We start from the raw sequence: 23,950 nt of genomic DNA on the forward strand, positions 1-23,950 counted from the left end.
CTTACAAGTTTTATCTTTATCATTCACATTTTAAAATCCTATAATTTCTCTCCTAAATGTAATTATGTATTCATTTGTAGATATTTATTAGTGCCCATTCTATGCCACACATTGTTCTAGGCACTGGGAATATAACACTGAACATAAGTCACAGCTAATTTAGAGAGATAGTCACAACAAACAGAAACTACAAATAAATAATATGAAATTATTGTTAATGTATGGACAAATATCAGTCCTCTCAGAAACTATATCATAAGAACATTATTTATGTATTGATATTTTATAAAATAATTTTTTTTACTTTCAGAGCATTATGGGGGTACACTTTGGTCCATCTTTCTTTCTTTTTTTTTTTTTTGCTTTCTCCTTTCTAATTGTATTTCAAGTCTTTTCAAAACAAAACCCTGGGAATACCCAGATTCAAGTATGTCCCTGGGCTTGGTCCACTGTTGCAGGAGTCTTAGGGATCCTCATACACATGCTTGAGTCATTCATTCACCAATGTTTAACCGCAGGATAGAAGATCTGACAAAAGCAGGACTCCTTTCTCCCTGGCATGTGATTTCAGAGGTGGCAGCAGCCAAAGTGGAAAACACTGGAATTTTTCCTTGGAACTGGACTGTGATGAGATGTTCCTGCCATGAGAATAACCGACTGTCTTTTCCCTGACCCTTCCCTTCGTTTTTGAAGATAGAGCAGAAAATAATCTTCTCTGAAGATACTTGATAATTCCAAAACCCAAAAACACATGCTCCCAATGCACTGTGCTTTCAGATATTCTGGGTCTAGTTCAGCTGGCGGATGAGCTGATTGATGTGTTCACCTCAATAGCCAGGCGAGCTCATCTCCTTGAGGAAGCCCACTTTATTCTTGGTAGCATGATGGGCCACTGAGAGTTGGAAAGGACGCAAGAACCATGAGATCTCCTGGAAATGCTTCCCCGGGAAGGCAATTTCATGGATGAGATCTTCCAAGCAAATGACACCAAACTTCCCCAGGTGCTCTTCGATCACTGTGTTATCTGTCAGAGGGATGGTCTTATTCTTGACCTTGGCTTGTCCACGTTTCAAGATGAGTTCATGGACGGACTTCAGATTTGGAAATCCCCAGGTCACATAAGGTTCCACCATACGCAGCAATTTTAGGCTCTGTGGCGTGACTCTAACAAAGACACCACTGAAAATTTTCTTTAGGCGAAGTCTTGCAATGGTCTTTTGCACCAGTGAACTCACCCCATTAATCCTTTGGATGCGTACAACAAAGGCCAAGGAATGTTTATCTGGCAATTCCAAGGCATGAGGTTTTACTTCTAGTCGTCTGAGACGCACCCTGTCACGTTGCTGCCGCCAGGAATCATGCAGAAATGATTTCAGTAGCTTAAACCTGGGCCCTTTTCCTTTCCTCTGCTCTTTCTTTGCCAAAAGTGCTTGCTTTGCCTGGGTGGCTTTGAGGGCTTGGTAAGCCTTCCTCTTTTTCAGGAGATTTTCTGGAACCAAAGGGATTTTTTTCCTTTCCTCTTGCTCCGGCATCTTTCTAGGGTTGCAGCTACTCTGGTCCATCTTTCTTTCCGAATTTTCTGCCCTGATGGCTTCAGGCCCCAGAACCAGACATATGAGCCACAGTGTCACTGAAACTGTTTAGCCAGTTTCCAAAGCAGTGTAGTATCAAATTCCCATAGGAAATCATTTATTATACATTACTCCTATGGTCCTGCTTCTCTGATTGAGTCCTGACTAACATAGTCACCTCTCCTATAACCCAACAATTTAACTCCTAGATATTTTCTGAAGAGAAATAAAAATGTCTGTCCACAAATAGCCCTATGCAAAATGTTCCAGCATCTTTATTCATAAGGATCAAAAACTAGAAAAAAACTAAATGTTCATCAACGGGAAGATAGCAAATAAAGTTATACATGCAACAACATAGATGGATCTCCAAAAATATCATGTTGAGTGAAAGAAACCAGAAAACAAAAGGCTACAGACCCTATGATTCCATTTATATAAAATCCAAATACAGGTAAAAACTAACATCACAAAAGAAATAAAAATATATCTACCTCCAGGGGTAATAGATGTCACTGGAAGAGGGCATAAAAGAACTTTCTGGGTCATGAGAATGTTTTATATCATGACTGAAGTGCCAGTTTCACAAGAATGCATTTATCAAACTTATGGAATATACACACAGATCTGTTCATTTTACTAAATTTTACCTCAATTAAAATGTGACAATAAAAGTAATAGAATATTACATATTCTTTAATTTAGGTACATAAAAACGCTAAGAAAATATGACTAAAGAAAGAATTAATTCTGCCTGTGGAGAGTAGGGAAAGTTAGTGGGAGGAGAGGCATTTGTGCTAGATCTGTAAGAATAAATAGGCATTGCCACAGCAAGCAAAGTTGAGGAGAAAATCAGAGGGATTAGCATGACAAAAGGCAGAGTGTCATGGAAGTTCATGGAACAGCAGGGATTTCAATGTAGTTAAAATGTACACAGGAGAAGGTATCAGACTGGGACAAATGTATTATAGCTAGAAAGTTAAGTAGAGGCAGCTTATAAAGCAAAGTTGATATACACTAATAAATTTTAATTTTATTCTATCAGCAATGAATTATTATCAGTGACTTTTAATTAGAGCAAAATATCAAAGGAAATGGATTTGTATTTTAAAAAGGTAAACTTGGCAATATCCAGTACAGTTGGATTGTTGTGGATAGACAAGAAACAAGTAGACCAGTTAGGAGACGTGTATAATAATCCAGCAAGGGACACTAATCTAGGTGGTGTCAATCATTGTGAAAAAGAGGGGATATGTATCAGAGATGTTTCAGATATACAACCATCATAATTTAGTTACCAATTGGACTTGAGGATAAAGAGTCAAATGGCTTCAATGAACATGTGTTCATTGAACAACTAGATTTGATCATTAACTAGATGCAGGTGAAAGGGAGGTTAACTCAGCATTAGATGTAACATTAAGGGCCTATAAATGGGTTCCAAGAGAAACTATTCAATAGGCAATTAAATTGGCACCTTGTTGATAAAAAGTAGAGTTATAGATATTTGCATAATTTTTCCTATGTTACTCTGGAACAAGAGGAGAAAGTAACTAATGTAAGTAACCTAGGGTTGCCACTGATAACAGCTTTGGCAAAAATTATGGAGATTTAGGGTTCTGGGGAGAGAAATATTAAAGTAGCCAGTGAATAGGTGGAGAGTGTGAATGTGATAGGAACCTGGTATATCCAGGCCAAAAAAAAAAAAAAAAAAGACCTGCATGAAGTGAAGGTTAAGTGATCAGAAATTTCAATGGGAGAAAATATGTAATGAGAGAGTAAATGTTTGCCTCAAGTTTGAGGATACAGTAGGATAACTTACAAAGATGAAGTTGATGTCACAACCTACGGCTAATGTAGAGTTTGCAATGCAAACGAAAAGGCAATAAACACACAGATTGGTAAAGCCTACAGCCATAGTAAATTATGGATGTTGTGTGAGCATGTGGGAATTAAGTCTAACCTAAACTTTTATGAGTCAGTTTTCTAAAGAGAGTTTAGCTTAAACCTGAATAACAAGTGCCTAGTGTAAAAACTAGACCATAAAATCAGTTTCCCCATTACCAACCCCTCAAATAGAATGAGTCTATAACATAGTGGTAATAAGGCTAGTTTCAAATTTTCAAAGTCCAGGACTTTATGTACTTCTCAAAAATTTTGGCTACAACCCCCCTATTTATTAAGCTAATTAAAAATCTACTTTTTCTTTAACATATGGCAAAAATGTCCTTTGATTTATGATCCCTTCTTGTTAATGGATTAATGACCAGGCCATATAAGCATTCAATTTACTGAATTAAACTATAAATATATTTCTCATGGACATTAAAATGCAGTTTCTCTGCACATTTTCTATTAATTTAAAATTTTCTAGCATAAAACAAAAATCTTCTAGAATATGGCCTAATTCAGTGATAGATTTTAATATTCACTTTATTTTTTAAAAGAAAAAAGCATCCTATCTCTATAATTTCTCCTCACCTTCACTAGAGCTTAGTTGAATACTAAAGATTCTGCTAATCAAATCAAGAGTACATCAATCAACTGAGAGGCTCTGGGTGCAACTAACACTTCATGATGCTTGAGATGAAATTGAAGGTCTAATGGGCATGGATAAAATGGAATTTATTCACATGTAATCATTGGCCAGTTTTGGTTGCATTTTTGATTGAACAATTACTTAATTTAAAAATCCATCAAATAATAGTTTAATAACAAATCCAACCATTTGTTTGGCACTGCATAGATACATCTAGAATTTTATGTATCTGGACCTGCCATATCTGGCTTTCTTAAAATTTTTGATAATAACATTTATCTATGCATAAGACTATTCCCTTTGCTAGAGAAGAGTCTATGTTTATTTTACTCAGGAATGTGTTCCTGGTGCTTGGTAAATTTGTCTGGCACACAATAAACCCTTGGGAAGTATTTCTTGAATAAATGATTTCTATTTAAGAAGAAATAAAAACATACGAATGCCAGCAATAATTATTGAAAAAATATGAGGTTGATAGACTAACTTGTTTTCTAAATGTGCTGGTCTATCAACATATAGAAAATATAGGACTCACCATTAGGCATATAGCAATTATGTAATAAGCAAATATTCAATGACCAGCAGCTTGGACAGAACATTTAAAATACTGGCCACAAGAACAGGTGAACAAGTATGACAGCTCTTTGCCTTTGGTTTTTGGGAATTTTTCAGGGTTTTGCCCACTGCAGGTTTCATTCCTACTTGTTTGCCAACTCCCCTCAGTCTGTGTCTCATTTCACCTCATATTTTGGTGATTTGCCAAACTTTTTTTTTACATTGGCAACCCAAATTCATATTCTTTGCCCATTTTATAATCCAGTGATTTTTTTTAGAGCAACACTTAGAGACTTGTGTGCCACAGTAAAGGGTAGCCTGCCAAGTATTAGAGACATCGCTCTGAGATGGCCCAGGGTTCTCAAATTCTGATTATTAGAAAGTGGGGGAGAGTCAGATGGTAGCGGGAAGTACAGGTATATGGCAAAATAATAATAATAATAATAATAATAAGCAAAACAATGAGTAGTTAAGAAGGGAAATGAAATTTTAATCTACAGTATAAGCATTAAGGACAATAGAAGGTGCCACAATAAGAACAGAGTCATGATCAGTGTAGATTTGTCAAGACCCCAGATGCCAAACCATCTGGTCAATGCTGGCATTTGAGTAAAACACATTATCTGTATCTCCATAACTCAGAGGTTTGACTAAAGTTTTGATGGATTTTACTGAATTTCTGACAGAAATGGCAGGATGTTTTGTACTACTTTGGACATGCCCCGAAAGAGTAGGGCACTAGAAATAAAATAGGAGTGTCTAAAATAAAAAAAGCAATCATAATGCTGTAAGGATGCAGCAGTAACCAGCCAACAGCCTTAGCTAAATGGTGTGTGAAATAATCTAAAACCAGTGGGATGAAAGTCTTAGGTAGGTTTGATTAAAGCTCACACATAGAGAATGTCAGTAAAGAAAATGTCATGAACAAACACCCTCAAAGTGGCTCAAGGAAGAAGCCTCAGTGAAGAATAAAGAAATCAAACAAAATCAGCAAAATTAGTAGTATTTAAAGCAAAGAGCAAAAGAAAAAAAAAATTTTAAAGAAACTAAGAAAATTCAAATGACAAAAGAAAATTTAGAACGGAGCATTTGTAAGCTTGAAATGTGTTTTCAGTTGGTTAGCAGTCACTTCAGCTAGTTTTCCTGGTCATCTTTTCTTCCATTTACTCATTCCTAAGTTTGAAGGTACTGACATTCAGAATCTGCATTCTTCTTGTTTCTTCCCCTTTGAAAGGAAATCCCAAATTCTGACCCATATTGATTTGAATTTTATGTTTTCTTTTTTGATAAACTGGCTCTCTAATCACAATTTTTTGCACAAACAGTCCCTATTCCTGGTAACCTTGTTTCCAGTAGAGACCCTTCTTATTCTGTCCTACCTTATTGTACCACTTTGCCTGAACAAATCATTAGACCCAGTAAGTTGTATGGCTCCCCTGTTTTTATTTTTGATATTCACAACATTTATGTTTGGAGAATTGGACTAGCCAGAGAGAATACTCACAATACTTTTGAGAGGAAACAAAAAAATAATAATAAAATCTTGAAAATATCTGTCCCTTTCCCTTTCTGATAAGCCTTTTGTGGAACTAAATTAAAGGAGGTATACTCTTCAGAAGGCAGATCTCAGTTTGTGGTCCTCTATAGAATAGTCCATGCTGTTGAGCTGCTGCTCCTCTGTGTATCCCAGACCTACTGTTAATAGAGTGGGATGTCAATTCTGTCCTTACATCAGTGTCTGTGTTCAGAATTATGCAATGTTTTGCTATTGATCAAAACTACCAGCTACCTTGAATAAAGAACACAGATGAATCAAGGGGCTGAAAAGATAAACTTGAAGCAATCCAAAAGAGATAGTGAACAATATATTAATACCAGTTACTATGTTATATTACCAGATGTCTTCAGACCTAGATTGAGATAGGAGAATGGAGGACTAAGAAGAGATCATCACACTAGTATTCAGGTGTGTATTGGGGTCGGGGGAGGGGTCCTCAGCATCAGGGATCATAGAAGAGCGATCTCTAAGGAGGCCTGGAAAGATCATCCATTGTTTTTGTCTAAATATCTGTCCTATGGGTCTAGCCAGAATACATTTGTCTTTTCTCTCAGTACACTGAGAAACTGACTGAAATTTTAAAAAGACTGTATCTTAGGTGGAAGACTAAAAGGAATCTGATAAAGAGAAAATCCTTATAGCTACTAGGGGAGGGCATGGATATTACATACAGAAAGACAAAGAGGAATATCTTTGAAGTTCTGAAAGAAAAAAATGTCAAAAGTCAACTTAGAATTATACAACCAATGACATTATCTTTCAAAATTGAAGGTGAAATAGACATTTTCAGACATACAAAAGCTCAAAGAATTCATCACCAACAGAACTATAGTCCTCCCTTATCTGTGGTTTTGTTTTTTGCAGTTTTAGCTACCTGTGGTCAATGGTGGCCTGAAAATCTTCAATAGAAAATTCTAGAAATAATTCATAAGTTTTAAATTGCGCATCATTCTGAGTATCATGATGAACTCTCTCCCTTTCCTGCCCATCCCACCCAGGATCTGAATCATTCCTTTGTCCAGGGTAGCCACACTGTACACGCTGCCCACCCATTAGTCATTGACATCATCTGCTCCTTATATCCAACCATTATCATTGTGGCTTGATGATCTAGGATTACTCAAAGATGATCCTTCTGATGATTCATAGCCTAACACTATGTTACAATGCCTACATCATTCACCTCACTTCATCTCACCACATAGGCATTTTATCATCTCATATTATCAGAAGAAGAAAAGTGAGTACAGTACAATAAGATATTTTGAGAAGGAGAGGAACAGAGACAGAGAGACCACATTCATATAACATTTATTACCATTGTTATAATTGTTCTATTTTATTGTTAGTTATTTTGTTAATCTCTTACTGTGCCTAATTTATAATTTAAACTTTATTATAGGTATGTATGCATAGGCAAAAAACATAGTGTGTATATATCGTTTGGTACCACCCTGGTTTCAGGCATCAACTGGAGGTCTTGGAACATATCCCCCTGTGGGTAAAGGGGGTCTACTGTACATTACGAAAATATTAAGGAATGACTTCAGGAAGAAGGGTAATGACAACAGATAAAAATATGGATCTACACAAAGGAACAGAGAGCAGCAGAAATGGTAACTACATGGATACATATAGAAGAATTATTTCTACTCAAGAAAATATCTTCAAATATAATTGACTGTCTAACAAAAATAATAACAGTTGTAGGATTTATAACATATGTAAAAGTAAACTATGTGACAACAACAACATAAAGGCCATGAAAGGAGAATTCGAAGTAGTATCGTAAAGTTCTTATTTTATACATAAAGTGACATAATATCACTTGAAGGTAGGCTATGATAGATGTTTGCTCTAGATCGTAAAACAATGACTAAAATAACAAAACAGAGAGGTATAATAAAACCAACAAATGTGATAAAATGTAATTATAGGCAAAACAAAAAGAGGAACAAAGAATAAATGAGGCAAATGAAAACCAAATAGGGATACGATAGGCTTAAACCTAGCAATATCAATAATCACATTAAATGTAAATAATCTAACCACCCAAATTAAAAGGCAGAGATTGCCAGATTGGATTTTTAAAAAAAGAACTATATGATGTCTAAAAGAAACATACTTAAAATATAAAGAGAAAAATAAGCTATAAGTAAAGGGATAAGAAAAAATATATACAAATGCCATGCTGCCAATATTCAAAGAAAGCTGGTGGAGTGGCGATACACATCATACAAAGTAGATTTTAAAACAAAGAACATTGCCAGTGATAAAAAGTGTCATTCAGAATGATAAAGAAGTTAGTTAATTCTTCAATAACATATAACAATCTTAAATTTTTATACGCCTAGTAACAGAGCTTCAAAATGGATGAAAAACTGATAGAGCTAGAAGAAGATATAGATACATTCACACAATTATAGTCAAATTTCAATATCCTTCTTTCAATACTTCATAGAACAAGTAGTCAAAAAATCAACAATTGCTTAATGGATTTAAACAATATTATCAACCAATGTGGGGGCTGGGCCTAGAAGAAAGGATGGATGGATGGAAAGAATGTGAGCAGAGTGAAGGAAGGGACAGGTGAAAACACCTGCCCGAAGCTGCTTGTTTGCTATGTACGGATGTCGTTAAAGAAGTTAGCAAATGACCCAGCCCTTTGTCCTTCAGCTAAGTTCTTTGTTCTAAGAATTATTAGCTGACATCTACACATCTTGTTCCTTATTTGCAAAGAGTTATGCTTGATTAAGTTTCCGCATCCTTGTGTATTCCCTGACTTCTTACACGTATCCTTGGTAATAAATACAAGAAAGACCTTAGCTGAAGAGGCCATTTTCTCCTTTAGACTTTGGTCTCTCCCCTTCTCTCTAGACACTATGTGTTTCAAGTAATTATTCCTTCACCACCAAACCTCGGAGCAAAAAGCTGCCACTACAAACCAACTTGATGTAATTAATATTTATAGAATAGTCCACCCAACAATAGCGGAAGACACATCTTTTTAATGTATATACAGAACATTTACAAAGATAAACCATGTTTGGGGCCATAAAAAAGATATCAATAAATTTACAAGGATCCCAGTCATATGAAATATGTTTCTTACCACAGCAGGATGATTCTCAAAATAACTAGGCTGAGTGAAGAAAGTCTGATGAAAAAAGGAAGACATACTGCATGATTCTATTTACATAAAATTCTGACAAATACAAACGAATACTGAGAGAAAGCAGATCAGTGGTTGCATAAAAATGGGTCTGGGGATGAGGTAAGAGAGACAGTTAACAAAAGTGTATCAGGAAACTTTTGGGGGGATGGATATGTTTAACATCTTGGTTATGATGATGATTTTACAGGTATATACACAGTTAAAGCTTAGCAAATTGTACACTTGAAATATATACAATTTATTGTTTGTACTTATTCCTCAATAAAGCTGTTAAAAGAAAATTGATACATTTGTATCTTTTTCTATCTAAAAACTCAACCTATAAAACATTTGGCATAAGTTCCCTAGCTCCTCTGCTAAGCAAGTCAATGCTTTAAAAATGTCTTAATTCTAATCAGATAAAAATCTATACCTTTTGGACTGAAAACTCTCATGTTGACTTTAGGATAGACAGCCTAAAAAGTTAAAAGGTGGCAGAAAAATGTTCTTTCTTCAAATGCAGTCTACAGAAACTTATGGAAAAGAAAAATAATAATGTGGTTCAAGAAGTTACCTAAGAAAAATATGTTGAAAGATAATATCACAGGCAACATTTCAGCTGACAATTATGAAGTTTTAATTAGTCTGCAAGCTTCCAAAATTCCCTGTAGGTAAATTGCAATAGCAACAGATGGCAGAAAATTTGGAAATCACAGTAGTGGGCACAGCATCTTAAAATGTAGATATCTGCCTATAAAAAAATTTAACAAAAGCTTGTATGTAAGCACTCTGATCCAATGCACACGTTTAAAATAGGATATTTTTTCACTGACAAAATAACTCTAATGTGGATTTCTCCAAGAGAAGCCTGCATCAACATTCTTTCTGATTCTTCAGGAAAAAAGAAGTGTCTTTTATAAATTTTGTGTCTTTCGTGATGATGGCAATTTCTTGATGTGAGAATTTTCTTTCTCGTGGTTCATCACTTAATCAGAAGTACTGAAAGACTTTAAAATTCCTAAGCTAGGCCTATACCACTTGCCAATTCATCACTGGCCCAAAGAATAATTAGATTGCTCAACTTTTCTTTTTATAAGATATCTGAGGTAATTATACTGAAAGCTCAATTTATTTGGTTGGCTTATTCATTCACTCATATATTCCTACAATACTGCTGGGTATTTACTGTAATATATACCATATGCTTGAATAGACACTGAAGATTTAGAGTAAAATAAGGCCCAGAAATTCCTGTGGCCAAGAAATCTGATATCTAGTATGAAGATAGAAACCAACTTGAAAATATAACATGATAAACACTTTGGTAAAATTCATGTGCAAGATATTTGGAAAACACATCCAAATATGCTTATCCCTGGGCTGGAGTGAGCTCAGTAAAGTCTGTACAAAGAAATAATGTTGGAATTAATGAGGCAAGGAAAGAGTGGTAGAGGATACAGAACATGTTAAAAGCCAGAAATTGAGTGAGCATTTTTCCTTTATAATAAAATTTGACTAATCGTAAACTATATTTACATGGCTTACTGATAAACCAGTGAACCAATTGGACTGAACTTCCAATAAAGTGGTTGAAACAGCTTCCCAAAGCTTCACTGACAAAGCAATATAAGACATTAAATAGATATGCATTTAGAGGTCAGTGCAGAGGACGTTCGGGAACTTCTTTATCTGATATTCCATTTAATAAAATTCCAATTTGATCTCATAACATTTTCTTCAATGAAGTCTTGGATCACAGGCTTTAGAATCAGAAAGACCTAGGTTCATCTTACAACACTGACACCATAAATTGTTTGAATATTTGTTTAATCTCTATCTGCTTCAGTGTTGTCATTTGCACTGCAACGTGAGTATGGTACTATCTACTTCAAGTAGTTGTTGTAAGAACCAAATGAGGTAACATTTGTAAAGTACACTAACGTAGTGGTTACTTAGTGAAAACTCAGCAAATATATGCTTTACAGGATGCACTGCTATATACTCCAGCCCAACAGCACTCGCTTGGATATATTATTTTAGAACCCAGATGAAATAGAAATAGGCTTGAGAATCTTTTCCCTCAGGTGGAAGGTCCAGAGATTTTTAATATACGATGCAGAAGCCTAAGGAGTTTGCTGTTTCACAAGGACATTTGGTATCTTAGCTCAAGATTTATACATCTTAGTGCTTCCTTGACATTTTATTTGGCTATCTAATTAATGGGTACAACAAACTAAAATGTCCAAAACAGAACTCAAGTTTTATTCCTCTCTGAACTTTCCCCATTCATATGAATGGTCCCTTCACCACCCAGTTTCTCAAACCAAAACCCCAAAAGTCATTCCCCTTCCTTCACCTCTCACATCTAATTATCAGTAGAGCCTATCAGTTCTGCTAGAAACAACCTTGGATCTATCCTCTTCTCTCCGTCATCCTTGCCATCATTCTGATCCAAGTTGCACCATCTCCTGACTCCTGATGTAACTATTTGTGTCTTTTTAACTTTGTTCTTCACTTGACAGCCAGATTGATCTTTAAAATGTCAATCAAATCCACAATCTCCTTCAAAACTGCCAATGGCTCCCATTGCATGTAGAAAGAAATCTTACCTAATAAAGTCAAAACTGAGGTTCCCTTGTCCTAGAGCCCATGCAAGATCCAGCTCCTGCTGCATCTCCAGTTTATCACTCTTACTCCCAATGACAATGGCCTGCGTCCAGTTACCTGTGCAAGACAAGCTCTTATGTGCCTTTGAACCTTTGCAATTCTCTGTTTTGTGTGCCTGGAGTGCTCTTCCTCTTAGCAAGCTAAGCTGCCACTTCATCAGAGAGGCTTCTGACCATGTTGTCAAGAGTAGCAAAAACTTAGTCCTTTGCTTTCTATCACATCATTTTTTGGTATCATATCATTTATTGCATTTTTAATACTGTGAAAAGAAAATCAAAATCTCAGGGCCACCTCCCCAACTCCTTATGCCAAGAGAAGGTATTATAAAAGCCTCAGGCACCTGTGAAGAACTGCCTCCACAGATCATTCATTAAGGGCATTCCTTGCTAACTTCCCAAAAGCAAAGACATACAAAGTGTATCTATGTCTATCAGCTAAAACTAAAGCTTATCTGACTGCACACTAACAATGAATATTCCTTTAAAATGCTGAAGGTTCTAACTTTCCCTTTGCAAAAACAGCCACAGCTTGTCTGCAATTTGTGTTTTTCCCAGACATGTCCTCAAAATCTTGGCTTAACAAACCTCCATCGATTAAGATTTTTGCCTCAGCCATTTACTTAGGTCAACACTATATTATTAATTAATTTTTGTGTTTATTATACTATTTTATTGTCATTTTTCCTCTTTTTTTAAGCTTCATGAGGGCAGGAACCTTATCCGTGGTATTACCATCATATCTTTTACCACCTGTACTAAGTAGAATGAGTGAATAAATCACTATATGCTATAGTTTGATATACACTCAATTATGTGTATACTCAAATCATTAAAATGATTTGTCAAATATATAATTCCTTCCACAGTGGGCGTAGGGTAGCTTTAGTCAGTTTATAACACTACTGTTACCACTACTGCTACTATTGTCTTTTAAATATTCCATAATAAAATAACTGATGTCTCCTAACAGGTATTTGGAAATAAGAGCATGATTCTTTGACTGAACAGCCCTGGTAAGAATAACCAGGGTGTCAGTCATATCTTCTGCTATCAGTTAAGACTGTGCTATTAGCATTTTAAGAGCTAGCTATGATGATTGCCTTGAAGGTTCAGTCACTCAGAAAGTTGAGATTACCTGTATTCACTTAGGAGAAATATATAGCTCGTATACATAAATCAATACCTTCTCTGGAGTATGTACTTTGTCTGTAACCATGCGGATCTAAATTTTATGCCCAAAGCTCTGATAAAACAGGCAATCCAAATATCCTTTGCAGTCTAAAGTGCTGGGCCATGAAGCATGATATTGCATGAGACCAGTATCACCTAGAGTTTTCACTTATCCCGAGGCCTGGAGAGGCCTAATGAAATTTAATTTGTTTTGCTGGTAGCACTATTGCCTCAAGCATATTGAATTCACCCAGAAACTTATCTCTGAAAGTCTAGGAATAGCTGCTTTGACATTAACTTTTTCCTCCTGTTTTATGTCATTGTGACTATTATGAATATCTGCAAAAATTACTCAAAATTGAACCTGCAGTGGTTAAAACTTTACATTAGCCTTTCAAAGGTGAACTCTCCTCAAATTTATGCAGTGAAAAGGAATTCAAGAGAGTCTTTCTTAGAAAATAATTTGAAGTTAACCAATGGAGTGCTTGTCTTTTCTCTTATTAAAGATTCTTCAGAATTCATTTTCACAGCCACTTTTTCACCTTTACACCTTTTGCTGAAACTTTTATTCCAGGCTGATGATTGTGTTAAACCAAACTAACTGATATTTATGTGGAAATTGACATTCGCCAGCCCCAGCTCCTACACTTACTTTCTATGTGCCTTTGGCCAAATTATTTAACCTTGCAGAGTCTCTGTTTTTTCCATTGTAAAATAAGAATACTGTACTAAAATTATAACTACTACGCCATAAAATTCTCAAGGATTAACTGAGATAAAGCAAGAAAAGCCCTTAACCAGGGGCTTGGCACTGGCAAGGAATGCACTTAATGATAATATCACTAGCTATATTGGTGGCTTCCTCTTCTATTTAATTAAGTATTTACGTCTAACACATTTGTTTAGCTGTAAATTAATTATATACTTCTGTAGAAAGTTTGTTGTGTTTCCAATGCTTTAGATGCAATCATTATCCTTTTTACTCATATTTTATTTCCTATTTTTTAAATTATTTTACTTTTTACTACTTAGGTCAGGAAAATATAATTATATCACTTTATATATTTTGAATGTGTTTATTACTCTGGGGCTAATTATCAGTACAACTCTCACCACAACTTCATTGGGTACAGTTGTGTAACAGGGACTATTTTTTCCTTTTTGCTCATATTTTGTCCTTATGAATATGAAGTCTATCTCTGATGACAGTGAAGTTAGACTTCCCACACCTTTTTCCCACTCAGGGGCATATTAGAGATATTACTTTCAACCCTATATTCAATCTCTCACTAACTTTTCTGCAACTGAGGGCTGGTAATGCAATTGGTGAGAGCCTGTCACACTCCTTTCCAAGTGGGTAGTGTTCCTGGGCCTTACCAGGCAGCCATAGGGGAGCTCTTCTTCCCCTTCATCTCACTATCTGCTAAGAGGATGTAGATAATTTTTTGTGGGCTATCATTTTTCTTATGAAGGAGCTCTGGAAATTTCATCCCAAAATATATATGACTCCTTGGTATAAAGAGTATTTTGAATTAAAGGCTCTTCTTAGAGATCAATAGGCCTTAGAAAGGGCTTTCCCTCTATCTGCATAAACCAGACTGACCCATCAAAAAGAACAATTGACTTCCATTACCCTCCTTGTAATCTCAATATATTGCAGGAAAGAAGATAAAAAATGCAACTAGACCTTGTGCAAATAATTTTAAACACAATACCTGTCTCTCAGGTTAATTTAGAAATCAATCTGTTTCCATTCATTCTCCTAAGTATCTATTCATCCTCCCCAGCAATCATTTATTCCCCCTAAACAGAATAACCTATATCCCTCACCCCCCCTTCCCCTCTAAAAGGAGGATATAAAAATTTCTGGACCTCACTGGGGTATTGGGTAATCCCTCTGTGATTCTCCTCATACACGTGGTAAATAAGCCTCTTTCTCTTATTAATCTGCTTTAATGGTGAGTTGATCTTTCAGCAAACTTTCAGGGGAAGGGGCAAGTTTCCTCTCAGCCCCACAATAACTTTTTAAATCATCCTATAGAAAGCACACGTAAAAGTGTTCGCTGTAGAGGAAAGGCTGCCCACACCAGTCTCTCTGTTCTAGTTTCTCTGCCTGTGGATGAGGGGATAATCCCCACTCCATGAGACTGAGTGGGTAAGAAATTTAGAGTCTGTTTGAAAGACCCAGAAGATGTTCAATATTCAGAGAGTAGGGAATAAGAAGCTTCTAGTTCTAGTTTATCAGGGAAGCTCTATTTTGGGAAAGTTCTAGCATACCTAGAAATTAAGAACTGTGTATGGTTATTGTATGTTGTGTATGCATGCTTCAAAGGATATTCCCAAGGAGAGAAAAGGTAAATGAAAGCTTTAAGTCATCCACAACCGATTGCATTATGCTCCTTCTTACAGAACAATCCCAATAATGGTTTGATACATTCAACACGAAGAGTTAAAAAAAGAGGATCATTCATTTTATTCACAAAAGATTTTTACTGAATATTTTGGGGTTTTACTATACATTATTCCCCTTAAATTTCACCTAGAATAGGTTTTTATAGTGTAAAATTTTATTTAAAAAGATACTTCTAACAATGAAATAAACACTAGTTCTAAGTATAACCTTCATACGCTGCAGAAAGAGGCAGCCATAATCTCCTCAAGAGCCCAGCAGTGTAATCTGACCACTATTTAATGTCACAAGGACTTGCAAGGTCTATTTATATAAATTGGCAGACACTGATATGGTTTTAAACACATTTCTGAAACCTCACGTCATTTCTCCCTGTATGTTATAACTTCACAATCTCATGAAGAAAAAAAATCAATTTTATTTTCAAGATTAAACTTGAAGAGGACAACAAACAAAATAACGGTAACTAAAATGATTGACTTGGTGTTCCCAGAGCTGTTGGCGACACAGTACAATAAAAGCTATTTTCAACACTAACTGCTGGAGAACAAATTACCATTTCAATGAAATCTAATGATGAAGGGTTTAAGAGCAGAGCCACAGGCTCTAGAAAACTGGGTTGAGTCCTTAGCTGGATGAACTCAGATTGGTTACATAATTGACCTAAGTTTCCTTCTAAGTGGAGTGAAAAGTCTCCTCATAGGGTCGTGGTAAGTATCTGCTATAAAACTGACATGCATATAATCATTCAGTGCCTGGCACACAGCAAGAACTGAACAATGCCAGTGATCCATTAGATTAAGTGTCCAGCTAGTCAGTACTGATCAATAAATAAGTTCACAATAAACTTGACACAGTACAAGAAATATTCCTTTTTTCATTTTAACACATTTTATAGCTGGCTGCAAGAGTTTTGAAAAATATTTTCATTTTTATGAGAGAAGACAGTAATAATGTATTTGAGTATTTATTTGAAGACACTGTACTATTAAGTGGAATTAACATCCTAATTTATTTCCCAACTTGAGTGTCTTCTCACTGTTTGAGTCACAGTACTGCCTGCTTAATTTTCCTAAGGAACAATGACCATCCAGTTACTCTCTGTTCAAAAATCTTCACAGATTCCCCATTACCCACTGAATAAAGTCCAAACTTCTTATCTTGCTTTTTCAGACTTTCCACAAATCTTGCCCTAACATATCCTTCAAATATTACCCTTTACTCTTTTTCTTTATGAGTCTTATTCTCCAAACTAAATGATATAAATTCCTCAAAGTCAGAAGTCTTCATTTATTTATCTTTGTGACCCTGGCGTCTACTATACTGCAGTGTATATGTCCTTCCCAATCAATGCCAATATTGGGGGTCTCTCGGTTTTTTTATTTTGTTTTTGTCCCTTCCAAAATGTACCTTGTGATGTGTCATCATCATTTTGAATGCTGTTTTGGTCTTCTGAAATGTTAGTGACTCCCACACAGCTCTAGTGCACATCATTTCAACTGTGTTGTTAAATTGTTAATTATAAAACTAAGATGATCCCAGAGGAAATACTCTGATATCATCTTCATCATGATGTTGATGCCTTCTTTATTTGTGACCTACATAACCCAAACTTGACCCATCCCTTTCCCACCTGAAGATATGACCATCACAGACACTGAAATCCTTGCTTCAACCCAGCATGGCAGAGAGTAGATTTTCATGTTACTTATTAAATAAAGAAATGAATTAAAGGCCTCATTGCAGTGCAGGATATAGGCTATTTTTCTTTCCTCACTAGTCTATGGTATGCCATTATTGCAAAGAAACAAACATAGTTAATATAAATATTATTTTGCAGGATGTAATGTTTGCAATCCAATACACTGTTGGATTGCAAACATTACATCCTGCAAAATAATTTATACACTAATTTTATAGATTATACACTAATTTTTCATAGAGTTGTTATAGCATCTTACCAGAAATGGAATTTCTATGATTTGTCCTTTTTCTTTAAAACATTGAGAGTTACCTTTACTCTTTTCTGTTTTTCAAGAATTAATATAGCAAGTAGCAACTTGTAAATATTACTGAGAATCTCACATGTGTAGAGCACTTTGTTAGTACAACAAATACTTAAAGCGGTGGATCTCACAAAGATATCTTAATTGCCGCCTACACTCCCCTACCACAATTCTCTTCTTTATCCACTACAATTGGGCCTCAGTAGTAACCACTTTGCTAAGATCACTCTTGTCAAAGCCACTAATTACCTCCCTCTGACAGACTTTAACTCACAGCTTTCTTCTCATCTTAGTAGTGTTTGCCATGGTATGGTCAAAGTCTCCTGATTCCCCTGTGCCCACTATGTGCCCTTCTCCAAAAGTCTCCTCCCCAACTCTTTTCCACCTCAGTAAAAATCACTGTCCCATTATTCAAGTCAAAAACTTAGAAGTCATCCTTTTTTCCTTCCCTTGCCTCATGCGATTAAACTAATAGAACCAAGGTCTTCCAAGAAAATATGCTCTGAGTCTATTTCCCTTCATCTCCACTGCACCCATATTAGTGACAGATTCACTTCAAACATGTCATTTTCTTACTGAACTACTACTATATCATCCTAATTGGTCTCCCAGCTACCTATCTCACCCCTCTATAATCCATTCTAAAGGTAACCAAAGCTTCTCACCTCCCTCATTAAAATCTTCTAGTTGTTTTCTATTGGACATAGAATAGCACCCTGATCCTTATCATGGCCTGTGTACAAGGCCTCCATGACATCCTCTTCAGCAACCTCTCCTAAAGGCCTCCATGACATCCTCTTCAGCAACCTCTCCTACCTTTTATCCTGCTAACAAGTTCCTTAAATAAGCCGATCTCCTTTATAGCATAGGGCCTATGACATGCATCTGCCTCTACTTAAATATATCTCCCACAGAATTCATACATTATTCAGGCTTCAGTTCAAATATCACCTCATCAGAGAATCTTTCCCTGACCACTCAATCCTAAAAAGAATTCTTATCCTTTGCTGTCATATCATTCATTTCATTGGCTTCATAACATTTGCTACAGCAATGAAATAAGTGGTAATCTTGGTCATATATTTACCTGATTTTTTTATGTTTTCCCTCCCTACTTGTCTGAATTAAAAGTGACCTGAGAGCCAGGAAATTGTCCTCTTGTTAACTGCTACCTAGCATGGTCTACAAAGAATGAGAGCTGACAAATTATGGCTTCTGGGCCAACACACCCTGCTGCTTTTTTTATTCACAAGGTTTTATTGGAGCACTATCACATCCATTTGTTTAAGTATTATCTATGACTGTTTTCATGCTACAATGACAGAGTTGAGTAGTTGCAACAAAGACTGTATAGCCTCAAGCCAAAAATATTTACTTTTGGCCATTTAAATAAAAAGTTTTTGCCAATTCCTATCATAGACTTTAGGGAAGCTAAAGCAGTTGAATTCATTGCAAAAAAAAATTTATCAGTTATGTAAGTGAAAGATCTAACATATTTTAGAGACTGAATTAGGGTATTAGCAGTAGACAATGAAAGAAGTAGAGAAATCACCCAGAGGTAAAATCTACAGAATTTGACAACTGTCTGGGTAGAAGGAATAAAGGAAGAGAATAAAGGTGACTCCAAGGTTTTAAGGCCGGGGACCTTAGAGAATGCTGGTACCATTAATGAAAACGGGAAGTAAGAAAAAGGATGTGAACTAGAGGGAAGAAAATGAATATGCTATTGGATATGGTAGACACCAAGTGCCAGCAGTACATTGTGATAGAGATGGCAAGCAAACAGGGGTCTAAAGCTCAGGAAAGTGACTGAGAATAGAGAGCTGTATTTCAGTTTCATATTTGCTTCAGCAATAACAATGTTTGAAATTTTGCAAGTAGATAAAGACTCAAGGAGAGATTTTTTTTTTTTTTTAAATAAGAAGGTATTCAGGGACAGGCCTTTAAGAAATGTATATATTTAAAGATGAGAGAAGAGACAAGAGAAAAAAAAATAGTCATTTAAGAAGGAAAATTACAGTAGTTTCCAGGAGAAATGGTCTTTGAGTCTTCACTGCTCAAAAAAATTAAATGTAAAATGAAAGAAAATGGGAGAAAAGTTTTGTACATTTATTATAAAAAATTATTTATATACTCTATATACTTATAAAATTATATATAAATAAAAACACATATGGAATTCTTGTAAATTAAAAATAAAAATGCAGTTGTATTACATTTATAAGGATAAAGGTGTGACTACTATGCCAGTCACTCAACTAACAGTGACTTAAACAATATAGAAATGTATTTCTCCCTTGTGCAGTAATCAAAGCATCAGCATGTTAAAGCTGATACAGCAGCTCCATGGGGTGGTGGTGAGCAACAGTCTCTTTCTAATTTGCAGTTTCATGATTCCTAACATGCATCTTCCATTTTGTGGGCTACAATGGCTGCTCCAGTTTCTGCCATTATGTTCTTATTCCAGCTATTAATAGCAAAAAGAGGAGGAGGGAAGTAGAGGGCACCCTCCTACTTTCTATTTATGGGCACAACCCAGACACTGCACACATTGATGCTGCTCACATTCCATTAGCCAGAAAGTAGTCATAGGACCCCTCCAGTTGCCAAGAAGGCTAGAACATGTCTTTATCTCAATTACCATGTGCCCAGATAAAATCCGTGGGTTTATTCTCAACTAAAGAAAAAGAGTAGATACAGGGGACAGCTGGCAGTCTCTGCCACATACTGCCTTAATAGAAAAAAAAAAATACTACACAGAACACGAGAAAAATAAAAAAGAATAAAAATGCTCATTAATAGTAATCAAAGAGATGAAAATTATTACAAGACACCAGACAATTCTATCGCATTGACAATTACACGTTCTTCTCAGATAAGCAGGCCTCTTCACCCATACCTATACCTCCACCCAGTCCAGGCTACATCACTGTCACACCTGACTATATGATAATTACCTCTAACCCATCACCCTGCCTCAAGTCGTGTTATTCCCAATCAATCTTTCAAACTATTTTCAAGCAATCTTCAAGAACGCCCAAAGTCAGCTTACTTTTTCCATGGGAAAAAAAAAATCGCGGATTCTTGACACGGCATAAGACCTTATGGATCTTCACTCTTACCCTATATATCAGCCACCAGAAAATGCTTACAGTTCCCCTAATGAACCTTAATATTTTGCACTTTTGCTGATACTGCTTGCTCAGCCTGGAATGCCTTCCTCTGGACTCCCTGGCAAATGCCTACTCATCTTTGGATTCAGCTCAAATGTAATTTCTGTAAATTATTTCTGATCTCTCCTTTTGCCACATACAGTATTGATTTCCTCAGCTGTGCTCCTACTGCAGCCTGTACATATTTTTATTACTCTATCAACCATTTTTGCTTTGGTTTGGTTTGGATTTTTCTTTGCTTACTTCACTTATTAAGAAATTAAGCTTCTGGAATATAGGATTACACCATCTCTTTCGTATATCCACTTAAGGTACTATAATGCCTGGTGCATAACAGGCCTTCATTAAATGTTATTGGTGAAGGTACCAGGACCTATCTCTCTAATTACCATGTCTCCTTAAATCCTGAATTAGAGTAGAAAGGGTCAATCTTACCTGTAGGTTCATAGGAAATTTTGTTAGACATAGATTACCCCATGCCTTGACATTCGAACATTGTTCTGGCCTTGCCTTTTATAGAAAAAAGCAAAAACAAAAACCACAATACTTTTCTGGGGTTTTTTTTATGTTAAGAGGTCACTATTGTAGTATCTTTCCATCTGCCCCCAAATTTTAACCCTTCCTATGCTGTGGCAGCCCACTTAAAAGATGAATTCAGAGAGGTTCCAGGTATTTATATTCCAGGAATCTGGTTGCCTCCTTTGATACACAAAATAGGCTATGGATAGACTCTTCCATGATCCAGGCTAGACACATCAATTATCAGAGAAACTTACATTACTTTTTCATTTTTTGCCTTTCTTAATTTGTAGTCTCTTTGTGGAAGGGAACATGGGAAAGTCAAAATTGACTAAATAAAACATTTCCAAACCTAAGGGGATATTTTTTAATGACAGTGAAATGAAAACTAGAAGACCCATTATGCAATTATCTGAATAGTGTCTACTAAGCATCTGGCATTATACATTCAATCTGACCTGAGTGTATAATGCCAGATGCCCAGTAAAGAATTTGGGAAGAGAAAATTCAGAATCCTTCAGAAATTTTCTGCCACTCTGGGTTGTTGCTGATTTTATTTATGTATTAAGTATCCGCATGATTAATATTAGGACTCCTATTATTGGGCCTCTGGAACCCCATAACTTGTTAGTGCTTCTCAATATACTGACAATGATTAATGAATTTGTGTGGCAGACAAGGGGAGGGGAGCAGTTTTTCCAACTTCAAGGAAATCCAATTAAAGGAATTCTCTTACACTTTATTATCTCTTAATCTATTCTTTAAAAAAAAAAAAACAATATGTTATTTCTTCTTACTTGAAGTCTCCTTTCCTTAAATTAAGGAAAGTAAGTATGTCTTTCCATTATTTTGAACTCAACAATTTTCTTTAGGGTGACTTGTATTATGCAGGATTTTAAACTAACAAAAGATTATCCCTCAGAATAGAAGCATGATCTGATCATTTATTTTTGTATTTGTCAATATTTGCTCTTTGCTCTGGTCCAAGGCTTTTTTAAATAGCTAGTCAGATCATCCCTGTTCTTTTGCTTTTGTATACTTTTCTCTTTGACTGTTTCCCAATTGGAGTTGAGAGAGAAGCTCCTTTCTTCTCTAGTTGTAAAGCTATATAAGGTAAGTCTGGAGCTATTGGAAGGCAAACCCTTTACTTTATGCAGTAAACTGGTTTAAAAATGAAAACAAAAGAAGGAAGAGGGTGAGAGCACAAATCCTGAAATGTGAAAATCCCTCTTTCTGGTTAATAGCTCTTCTCAGAGCTATTTCATTGTTGCCTTCTTTATAATTTTGTCATATGAACCAATATTTCCTCTTTTCCCCTGAATCAAGTTTGACTTTGGTTTCTACTCTTTAGAGTTAAGAGATTCCTTACTAATAAGTGCTATTCAGTCTTTGACTATAATAAAATGTTAAATTTTGGCTTTCCTCTCAGAACATATGAATGCAAAAGCCTTAATTCCTAAACAAAAAATGCCCTTCATGAATTCAGAATATGCCAGCCATCCCTCTGTGTACTGCTGATGAAAATGATTTTAGATAAATAAAGGGGGGGGGAATAAGTGACTACCTTCCTCACACAATCTTAAAAGCTGTTGAAAGTGTCTACATTTTGGGGGAAAAAAAGAAAAAAAAGAGAAAGAAAGTGTCTACATTTCCCATCTTCATGTTTAAAATGTAAACCTCATAAAATGTCTAACTGCTGCTATCTGCTGTCTTGTGGGAGCTAGAAACACTGCCACAGCCACATATGCAGAAGCTACGAGGAGGACATTGACGCCTTTGCCTAATTAATGTGCAGCTTTGCTGGACTTCTGTCCAATCCCTAACAATGCTGACAGTGATAAGGGACCATTACAGTCTAATGAGCTCAGAAAAATTGAAATCAGAGCCTACTGTTAAAGCCAATCTACTCATATGGGGGAGAACGGTCTTAAGCTGTTCATTCTATTCATTAAAAATGTCTTTTTGAATGTAAAAAAATCATCTGATTATTTGATAGCTCTATTATGTAAGTGTATTTTTTTTTAAACTGCAAGCTGTATTGACTAGCCACAGAAGGGAGGAACAAATAAATTACTCTTTCTTTTCATCAAAAAGCAAAACTGAGTGTGCCTAAATCAAGCGTTTTTCAGCTTTAATTAGGTATAATAGGTGAATAAAAATTGTGTATATTCAAGGTATCAATGTGATGTTTTGATATACATATACATTGTGAAATGATTGCCACAATCAAGCTAATTGACATACCTATCACTTCACATAGTTACCTTTTTTATGGTGACAATACTTAAGATGTATTCTCTTAGTAAATTACAACTATACAGTACGTTAGTATACACCATGCTGTATATTAGGTCTCTTGAACTTTTTTATCTTATAACTGAAAGTTTATACCCTTTGACCAACATTTCACCATTTTCCCCAGCCCATCCCTCTATCCCCCAACACCTGGTAACCATTCCTTTACTCTCTGTTTCTCTATTATTCGATTTTTTTTTTCCTAGAGTCTACATAAAAGTGAGATCATGCAGTATTTGTCTTTCTGTGCCTGGCTTATTTCACTTAGCATAATGCCCTTCAGATTTATTCATGTTGCTGCAAATAGCAGGCTTTCCTTCTTTTTTAAGGTTGA

The 23,950-nt window shown here is 35.7% G+C and overlaps 1 protein-coding gene across 1 annotated transcript; it reads right to left on the reverse strand.

The window, feature by feature from the left end:
- Positions 1-360: 360 nt before the first annotated feature.
- On the reverse strand, positions 361-1,534 carry LOC123647121 (60S ribosomal protein L7-like 1). Its single transcript, XM_045564353.1, has one exon. The coding sequence runs from the start codon at positions 1,530-1,532 to the stop codon at positions 828-830; it is 705 nt and encodes a 234-aa protein (XP_045420309.1). The 5' UTR covers positions 1,533-1,534; the 3' UTR covers positions 361-827.
- Between the last annotated feature and the right edge of the window lie 22,416 nt (positions 1,535-23,950).

Source organism: Lemur catta, chromosome 11 (assembly GCF_020740605.2).
Source record: "Lemur catta isolate mLemCat1 chromosome 11, mLemCat1.pri, whole genome shotgun sequence".
Lineage (NCBI taxonomy): Eukaryota > Metazoa > Chordata > Mammalia > Primates > Lemuridae > Lemur > Lemur catta.

Excerpts from the sequence above, each read along its gene's own strand:
- LOC123647121 (XM_045564353.1), bottom strand. The coding sequence starts at position 1,532 with ATGCCGGAGCAAGAGGAAAGGAAAAAAATCCCTTTGGTTCCAGAAAAT.